This window comes from Capsicum annuum, chromosome 1, assembly GCF_002878395.1.
Source record: "Capsicum annuum cultivar UCD-10X-F1 chromosome 1, UCD10Xv1.1, whole genome shotgun sequence".
Classification (NCBI taxonomy): Eukaryota; Viridiplantae; Streptophyta; class Magnoliopsida; order Solanales; family Solanaceae; genus Capsicum; species Capsicum annuum.
The window spans coordinates 135553580-135564065 of record NC_061111.1 but is presented as its reverse complement, the minus strand read 5'-3'; the positions used below and the strand labels follow the sequence as shown (position 1 = coordinate 135564065).

The following is a 10486-nucleotide window of genomic DNA, read 5'->3' as shown; positions in this document are numbered from 1 at the left end:
ATAAAGAAGAGAAAATACATATGACAAACATTTGTAATTGACAATTTAAGCAATAGATGACACGTCGGTCATAAATAATGGTGGGGTAGAGGAGATGTTGACGACGACGATGATAACCACGGAGAAGAAGCGGATCTTTAGACATTTTTTTCGGGGAGGAGAATGAAGAGAGGAGGTAAAATTACATAAATCACAATAAGTTTATCCATAATTACTTTTTATAGCTACTCTTTGTTAAATTATAATTAATTTCTTATTTTTTAGTTTTATGATACATAATTAGCATCCGGATATATAATTTTGAAGTTGAGATACATAATGCATTAACTATATCAAAGGGAGGTACATAATGAAAATTATGTATCCAAAAATTTATGTGTTTGTGGATGTATTCGATTATTTTACAAAACAGGTTTTAGGTAATTAATAAACAAGGTAGGAATTTTATTTCGTTTAGTAAGATGAATTGTGGTGTTATTTATTTTTTTCTAAAAAAAACACTACACATCATAATTATTGACAATTCAAAATATTTAAAAGATAAAAAAATTATAAAACACAATAATTAATAACTTAAAATATCTAAAATTATATAAAAAATATTTAATTAACTATTTAAATTTTATCTATGTCACATAAATTAAAACAAAAAAAAAATAATTAGGCCCATAATAATACGAGCCGGGTAAATCTCAAAAATAAATCCAAATTGGGGTGGGCTTTCAAATTTCAGTCTCAAATAAAAAAGCTTCCTTAAAATAGTCTTTACCTATTAACTAATATTTTTTGGGATAAAATTGCCCCTGATCAATGGAGTAAATTACATAAATAATCCTCATATTGAATAACAACTCCATATTTATATCTTTCAACTTTTATTTTTTTTCTCTTTTTAATTTTACTTTGATTTTTATTTTTTCTTTTCTCTTTTTATTTTTAATTTTCTCAACCCTTACTTTTTCCTTTTTTCCTCTCAACTTTTTTTTTCTTTTATATTTTTTTATTTTTTATTTTTTATCTTTTCTTTCCTTTTTTTTTTCTTGTTCTTTTTAGTTTTTCTCAACCCTTACTTTTTTTTCTTTACACCTTTCAACGTCTACTATTACAAAAAGAAAAACTTTTTTTATTTTTCTATGATTTTTTTCTTTTAAAATTTTTCTCGACCTTTGTTTTTATTTAATCTTTCTTTTTTTTATCAACCTTTATTTTTTTCCTGTTCTCTCTCAACTTCTACATTTACTTTGATTTTTATTTTTTTTAATATTTTTCTTCATTTTCTTCTTTTCCCGCAATTTTTATTATTTTTGTTCTTTTCTTCGATTTTTTCCATTTAAGTTACATCTCATGAGCAAGAGTTGACACTATCACATTATAAAGGCAAGACTTATGACTTTCGAACAATAAGCTGCGTTTCATGAGCAAAAGTTGACACTACTACATTGTAGAGGTAAGACTTATGACTTTCAAACAACATGTTTCATGTGTAAGAATCGACACTACCACATTGTATTTTGATTTATGAAATGTTCTACAACTATTGTCTTAGAGGCAAGACTTAGCTCAGGGACTTTCAAACAACTAATTATGCCCCACGTGCAAGAGTTGACTCTACCACGTTATGTTTTCATTTATGAGATGTTCTACAACTATTGTCTTAGAGGCAACACTTAGCTCAAGGACTTTCAAACAACAAATTATGTCCCATGAGGAAGAGTTGACTTTACCACGTTAAATTTTCATTTATGAGATGTTCTACAACTATTGACTTAGAGGCAAGACTTAGCTCAAGAACTTTCAAACAACAAATTATGTCCCACGGGCAAGAGTTGACTCAACCATATTATGTTTTCATTTATGAGATGTTCTACAACTTTTGCTTTAGAGGCAAGACTTGACTCAAGGACTTTCAAACAACAAATTATGCCCCACGGGCAAGAGTTAACTCTACCACGTTATATTTTCATTTATGAGATATTCTACAACTATTGCCTTAGAGGCAAGACTTAGCTCAAGGACTTTCAAATAATAAATTATGCCCCTTTGGCAAGAGTTGACACTAGCACATTAAGAAAAAAAACGAAAAATTAAAAAAAATGAGAAAATAAAAAATGAGAGAAAAAAATAAAAATAAAATTTGAGAAGAATGAGGGGAAAAAAAAAAGAGAACTGATAAAAAACAAAACAAAAAAAGGTTAAGGCCAAATGAATTTAAAAGGGAAAAAAAAGAAATAGATAATGCTTGAGAAAAAAAAAAGAGAAACAAACAAAGGTTGAGACAAATGAATTAAAACATGAAAATAAAATTAAAGGAAAAAATGAAAAGTGAAAATAATAAAATTAAAGGAAAAAATAAAAGAGTGAAAATAATAAAAAAATAGGATAATAAAATTAAAGGAAAAAAATAAAGCGAAAATAATAAAAAATAAAATTTGAAAGACAAATAAATATGAAAAGTTTAAAAAATATATTTGAGGTATAGAGGGGTAAAAGGTACTTGTACTATACTTAAAAAGTAGAAAGATTATTTTTTAAAAGCATTTCTTATTGAGGTCAAATATATAAAGACACCCATATTTGGATCTTTTGCATGCAATTTCCCGATCACCCTATATCGCTTTATCGTAACTGTAAACTCAAGCTAAAAAAAAACTTTAAAATGGCAGTATTGGTAGAAAATTTGCTAGAGTAAAGCAGAAAACTTATTTTTTTCTTACTTCGTATTGACTCATATAAATTTAGTGATTTCTTTTTCTTCTTGTTCTTCAAAATTCGATAATCTTTTAGATAGTAAATTTAATTGAAAACTTATATTTTTAGAATAACATAAAATAAAAGAAACATTTAATACAATAACATATCCAATATATTTCCACCAAATCGAATCCGGGAGAGGATAAGTATATGCAGTCCATACCACTACCTCAGAGGTGAGATAAAAAGGTTATTTTTGATAGACCCCGGCTCAAAATAAAATAATCTAGAAAAGAAATAGTAAAGGTACAAGACATAATAGAAATTACCACACCCAATAACACCATAAACAAGACTCACCAAATAATGCAACAACCGATACGACATGCTGAAATAATACTAGTACTATAGCTACTAACATGGATAACAAAGTCCTCTTACCTACTAGCACCAATGCACTCGCTTCTACTATCCTTCTACCATAATCCGTCTCCTCCACACCTTCCTATCTATGATCATGTCCTCGGTAAGCTAAAGTTACTCCATGACATGTCTAATAACCTCTCTCTAATATTTCTCTGGTCTACCTCTACCACGCCTGAATCCATCTCTAGACAACCTCTCACACCACCGCACAGAGACATCCGTGCCCCTCCTCGTCGCATGTCTGAACCATCTCAACCTCACTTTCCTCATCTTGGCTTCCACCGAAACCACTCCCACCTTATCTCGAGTAAGTTCCTTTCTATTTCTATCTTTCCTAGTATATCCACACATCAATTGCGGCATTCTCATCTCCATCACCTTCATTTTTTAGATGTGAGACTTCTTGACCTATCATCACTCCTCTACTTGAAATTATCTCTCTTTTACATGGAATGAGTATTAAGCTTTACAACCAAATCAGACTCATGAGACACCTCACTGAACATACACTCTAAATATTTCGTCTTGGACCTACTCAATTTAAATCGTTTAGACTCTTGGTTTGCCTCGAAACCTCCAACTTAGCATTAACTCGACCATAGGTCTCATTAATTAAGACTACATCATCCGCAAAAAGCATACAGTAACACCTCACATTGATCCACATCAAATTATTTATTATTAAAACAAATAAAAAAAAAAGGCTAAGAGTCAATCCTTGGTGTAACCCTATCAAGATAGGAAAGTGCTTCGAGTCTCCTTCCACAATCCTAACCCGAGTCTTGACTCCATCGTACATATCCTTAATCGCCCGAGCATATACTATATGTACGCCTGTAGCCTCCAAGCACCTCCATAGAACCTCCCTGGAGAGTCTATCACATGCCTTCTCTAAGTCGATAAATACCATGTACAGGTGCTTCTTCCTCTCTTAATATTATTCCACTAGTCTCCTAACAAGATGTATGGCTTCAGCAGTTGAGCGTCCTGACATAAATCTGAACTGCTTCTCAGAAATAGAAACAATTCTTCAGAACCTCAACTCTACCATCCTCTCCCAAACCTTCATAGTGTGACTCAACAACTTGATACCCCTATAATTGTTGCAATCCTGAATGTCACTCTTGCTCTTATACAACGAAATCATCGTACTCCGCCTCCAAGTCTCAAGCATTTTCATTGTCCTGAGGCCAATCCATACCTACCCCTCCTGTGCACTTTCAAAAGTCCATCGATATCTTGTCTGACCCAATTACTCTACTCCTATGAATAGCCCTTTTAACTTTCTCAATCGTAACGCGCCCACAATAACCATAATCGCAAAATCTATTAGAGTGCTCCAAATTCCCACACACAATGCTAGTATCCGATCCTTCAATAATAGTATAATAAAAAAGTTAGCCAATAACAGTAACTTTAATTAAAAAAGTTAGTCAGTAATAATTAATTCATATCAAACAATTTAAATATTAATATATACTTAAATATATTTTGTGCGCATTATGATTATGTGTTTTTACTTAAGTCCAGCTACTAGAAAAAAATAATTTACAAAAAATATAAAATAACACATCAATGCTCTTTTTTGGACGTACTTTTTAATTTTCATACATTAGAAAGAAAGTGAGACCACTCTCCATGTCACTTGGCATTGTAGGCGGTTTTAAATGAAAAATATTACTATAATTCAGAAAATTAACAATAATATCCCTGCTTTAAGTACTAAACTAACTAATATAAAATGTATAATTCAGAAGAAAAAGTGTTATATATGATCCCATTCTACAAATACCAATTTCAAACTTAATGGAGTGAAAAGAACCAAAAGAAGAGAAGGAAAAGGAAATTAAGAAAAGCAAAAAGATGCTGTTTTTCCAGTAAGCAGATAGGAATTGGTGTCATCTGAAGTCATGCATTAACTTCCAAAAACAAGTTGGTTCCATTCGTCACCAAACCCTTAAAGCACGTGTTCATCTCCATGCAATGTTGTTATGCTCAACTCCATCTACTTTAGTGTTTATCATCTACACTAAACGTCAAACTATATATCCCCCAAACCAACAATAAATTAAGGTTAAAATTCAAAAGAAAACATCGAGATGATGGATTTGGTGAATTCAGTTCTGAATTTTGTGGTGCCACCAGCAAGTATGGTGATGTTAGCCTTTGCATGGCCTGCTTTGTATTTCATCAACACTTGTGAATGGCTATACAATTCTTACTTTGGAGAAGATATGGAGGACAAAGTCGTCATCGTCACTGGAGCTTCTTCTGGCATAGGAGAGGTACCAAAAAAAAATCAAATTTTCTCTCTCTTATATGGTCTTAGGCCATTCTTGAGCTAATTCTTGGGCCGAGGAAAAAATGGCTTTTTTAACTCTCATCTGTTTCAATTTTTTCTTTTAATTTCAACAACTCAGACGTAATATAACCTCACAAAATTAAAAGACATTTAGGTAAATTCTACGTTTCTTTACTCTAAATAAAACAGCCTGATTCAAAGGTTTCTTTAATCTTTTGAAATTCCATGTCAAATTAAAAACCGACAAACAAATTAAAATTAAAACGGAGGGAGGGACGGTATGGTTTTGGGCAACTCTTATTTCTTGATTTAGGCCAAGACCCATTGGCCATTTCTCATCACCTTCCTAGCATGCAATAGATAGAAATAGAACTGTTGTTGAGTTACATATTTGTGGGATTTAAGTTTTTGGAGTTGCAAAATCGAATTATCAGTTGAAATTAAAGAAGCCCAAAAAGACAAAAACAGAGAGAGGAAAGCACTTTTTGCCTGTCAATATAATGTACGTTGTTCAAGTACTTGAACAATAGGTCGATGGTAACTAATTTACCTTTACATTGTCAAAATAAGTGAAACTGCACTCCTAATTGTTATGAAATGAAGATTTAATTTGCCCTCTAGTGTTAAAGCTACAAACTTCCTTCTTTTTTCCCCTTCTGCATGAACAGTATTGTACAAGTGACAAATACTTGGTTTTACTTGTGTAATATTAGCAAATTGCATATGAATATGCAAAGAAGAAAGCCCATCTAGTTCTGGTTGCACGAAGAGAAACCAGACTGTGGGGAATTAGCGAGAATGCGAGGGCACTAGGTGCAAAAAGTGTCCTCATAACAGCTGCAGATGTTGTTAAGGAAGCTGATTGTAGGAGATTCATCACCGAGACCGTAAACTTATACGGGCGTGGTAAGCACTTTGCTGGATCCGCTGCTTGTATCTTCAGCTTTTTATGTTGTAACAGGCGTTAAGTATGTATGTCGTCTAACACGCCTTCTTTCATTAAAATAGGAAGGCAGTGGACACAGGGATTTAGAGGAATTTGACCTACGCCCCATCCCAATAATGTGAAAATGTCACCTTTCGAATAATCAGAAAAAAACGAGAATATAATATGGCCCGAGCTAATGCTGCATAGTGAAACGTCTCACTGTCGGTGAAATGATATGGATTATTCTCATGTGTTGTCTAGAATTATGTTTTGTCTATGAAAAAAATAAGATGTCATGCACGCTTTGAAACAAAAAGCTTACAACTTGCCGAGTTTCTTATTTACTTCCAAATCTCCCAAGTTTTGTTCTATAAACAGATGAATTTGTTTTTGATTGCATTATGCAAATTGGTCCATTACTTGGGAAGGAAATTAAGATTAAAATTAGAATGCGTATAGTAGCGTGTATAGGTTGGTGCATTTCAATCATGGAGATTAGCTTCTGATGACACACTGCATTTTTTTTCCCTATTTTCAGTGGATCATCTTGTAAATACAGCAAGTTTGGGGCATACCTTCTACCTAGAAGAAGCCACAGATACAAATGTCTTCCCCATTTTGATGGTATGTGGAGCTTTTTACTCTTGATCACTCGCAATCATTTCTCTTTTAGCTTTTGATGAAAATGTTTTGGTATAATGATTCTTCCCAAGTTTCTTGTTGCAGTGGTACAACAACTTACATTTTGCTCCTAATAACTTCTCAAATTTGTAGATATCTGAATATCATTCATTTTTTAGGATATCAATTTTTGGGGAAATGTATATCCTACCTATGTAGCTCTTCCTTACCTGCGGCAAAGCAGAGGCCGTGTCATAGTGAATGCTTCAGTAGAGAGTTGGTTGCCCTTGCCAAGGATGAGCTTATATTCAGTTAGTAATTCTGACCATTGCTATCTATTCCTCTAAATGGAGTTTGTCCAGTTTGAGAACTGAATTATTAAATATTTCTTCGTCATTCCACTATTTCCTTTGTCCACAAGCGGATCCTTCTTCATTTCTGTTCTTTTTTTTGAATTTTTCCTTTTTGGAGATGATAATAGTTGCATCATGTTTTGTTTTAAAAAATAGGCAGCAAAAGCAGGACTGGTAAATTTTTATGAGACCCTGAGATTTGAGGTGGATGGTGACGTAGGGGTCACAATAGCGACACACGGATGGATTGGGACTGAAATGACAGGTGGAAAATTCATGCTAGAGGAAGGTGCTGAGATGCAGTGGAAGGAAGAAAGAGAAGTAAGTCTCTCTTTTCCGAGCTGAAATTGTGCTACTTACCTGAGATTGTGTAAATTCTCTGTCTAGTTCTTCTTCAAATTATATCAGATTTCCTTTCATAAGAAGACAATTAATACTCCAGGATAGTGCAAGCTGCACATTCATTGTTTTACGGTAATGCAAAAACTTGTAGTTGCCTACTCCAAGTAGCTGTCTGCATTCCCGCTCTACCTAGTGTAGATAGAGTCGTATCAGATTTGGAGGCGTTTTTAAGTGGGAGAGATATTATGAGCTTCATGTCGTAAGTTACATAATCACAGTGTGAAGAAATTGAAATTGTAGTTTAACCGGCTGCATCGATCGTTATTACACAATTACTTGTAGAATTTTAACCAACTATGCCAAAGAGTATTGTGGGGAAATTAGAATGAACTGATAGGAACGTGATTGAACTGACAACTTAACAATACACGGTTAATACTAAGAATCGGGCAACATCATATAACCTACATCTGTATCTCTCATTTATCATGGATTTCATTAACCTTTAATTTCTGATTTGCTTGGAACTTTTGGTAATATTTTATCTCCATGCAATTAAAGTTGTTATGTGCATTCTCTTTCAAGGTTCATGCATCTGGAAGTTCGGTGGAAGACTTTGCAAAGTTGATTGTGTCGGGGGCATGCCGAGGAGATCCATATGTGAAATATCCAAGTTGGTACGACATTTTCCTTCTCTATAGAGTATTCACACCAAATGTTCTCCAATGGACATTCCGAATGTTACTTTCAAGCCAAAGTGCACGGAGAACTTCCCTCATTGGAACTGGAAGGCCTCTTCTCGAGTCATCCTCTACTAGGATACAGCCTATTCCTGAGACATCCTCTCCTCCGCGACAGGCCCTCTCTGAGTCGTCATCTCCTCGGCGACAGCCTCTTTCTGGTGGTTCCTCTCCTCAGCATCCATCAGCTTCTCCTCGGAGACGTATGGGGCCTGTTCCAGTTCAGCAGCAGATGGATTGAAGATAGTAGGTCGAGTCATTACGTTAATTTTACCGTGGTTGTGTTTAGAGGGTGTTGTGTTTCTTTAGTCAAGATTTTGTGGATACAACACACACTCGGCTTAATAAACGATTGTACTTGTTTATGAATGTCTGATTTGGTTTTAGAAAAGCTTTTCGTTACATCTCTGTACCTCACTGAAGCAGGGTGAGGTCACAACTATTAGACTGCAACTGCGGTTAACCTTTTCGCTAGTATAAAAGTTACCTATTTTGCTCACAGGAGAATCCTTCCAACCTTTCAAAATACAATGTTGATTTGATGATAGGCGTTGGAAGTAACTTTGCTCTATTCTTAGAATCGAAAAAGTTCCCATCACTTAAACCAACATTGAGAGATTTAATGTTGCATCTGATTTCAATGCAGCTAAAAGGGACAATTTTTCAAGCCTAAGAGCCAAAATGGACAGTTCTTTTCTTATGTATCAAAATGGACCGTTTGCTCAAAAATGGGTAAATTACAAGAGAAAATTGAAGGAAAGGTGTTTGCTCAAAAATGGCTTATGTATCAAAACGGACCGTTTGCTCAAAAATGGGTAAATTACAAGAGAAAATTGAAGGAAAGGTGTTTGCTCAAAAATGGGTAAATTACAAGAGAAAATTGAAGGAAAGGTGTTTCTGAAGTGTTGAATGAAGGATTGGTGACATTGACCAACTTAAAGGTCAAACATCAGCAAACTTGATTAAGTTAATTGTGGACTTGATTAATATTTTCAAAACTTTCTAATCTTTTCAAAAATACAAAACAACCCAACCCACACCCCTCTTCAATTCAAATCAATCACTCTCTTCTCTCAACTCTCTCCCAACCGACAGTTCTGCGAAATTTTTTCCTTCAATCCCCGGTGACTTCTACCTTCGGCGACTTTCAACTCCGGCGACAAATAGTTGGTCTTCGAGTTCCGCTCTTCAATTCAAATCAACCTGTCTCTTATCCCTCTCTCGACAGCTTCTTTCAACTCTCTCCCAACCAATTGTTCTGCAAATTTCTCATTTCAATCCTCGGTGACTTCAACATCCGACAAATAGTTGGGCTTTGAGTTCCTTTTCGACTTCAACCTTTAAACGACGTGACAGCCTTGCTCTCCGGCCACAACAGCTTCGAATTCTTCATCGTTCCTTTTCTTCTTTCACTGGTAAAAATTTATGGCTTTTTTAGCTTTGAAGAAAACGAGGAACTTGAGCCAACTTCTCTAAAAGTATTGGTTAACAATTTCAATAGTTGTTGCATTAATTTAAAATGCGGTTTGAATAAAACCCTAATTTCTGGTATTTCTTCTCTTCTCTTTTCGAAGTGAATTATGTTTTTTTGTTGTTTGTTGCATTTTTTTGAAGTTTGATTTTTTATTGTCTGTGTTTATAAAAGCAAAATAACAATTTGAGTAAATTTGTTCTGTTCTTGTTATTGGTAAAAATGGTGATATTGTTATTTTTTCTTGAACAAAATCGTGCTACTGTTTTTCGTTTTCTTCAATAGTTTATCCATCTGGTGCAACATATTAACCATCTGATGCAATAGATTTGTCATATGATGCAACAGATCAACCATCTGGTGCACCAAAGGAACCATCAGATTACAATTCTAAAGCAACAGAATAATAATCTGATGCAACAGATTAACTATCTGATGCAACAGACTAACCATATGTTGCAACAGATTAAACATCGGATAAAAAATTTGATGCAACTAATTAACCATCTAATGCAACGGAAGAACCATCAGATTAATGATATGATGCAACAAATGAACCTCCTGTTTGGTAAAACCCTATCAACTCTTCCAACAGGAAATGTTCAAGACTTG

At 34.1% G+C, this 10486-nt stretch overlaps 1 protein-coding gene across 1 annotated transcript; it reads left to right on the top strand.

The window, feature by feature from the left end:
- Positions 1-5140: 5140 nt before the first annotated feature.
- Positions 5141-8794, top strand: LOC107879715 (11-beta-hydroxysteroid dehydrogenase B). The gene is made up of 6 exons (XM_016726674.2): positions 5141-5402; positions 6133-6325; positions 6886-6971; positions 7148-7279; positions 7478-7642; positions 8249-8794. Exons 1-6 carry the CDS (start codon positions 5217-5219, stop codon positions 8642-8644), a joined length of 1158 nt encoding a protein of 385 aa, XP_016582160.1. The 5' UTR covers positions 5141-5216; the 3' UTR covers positions 8645-8794.
- Positions 8795-10486: the final 1692 nt, after the last annotated feature.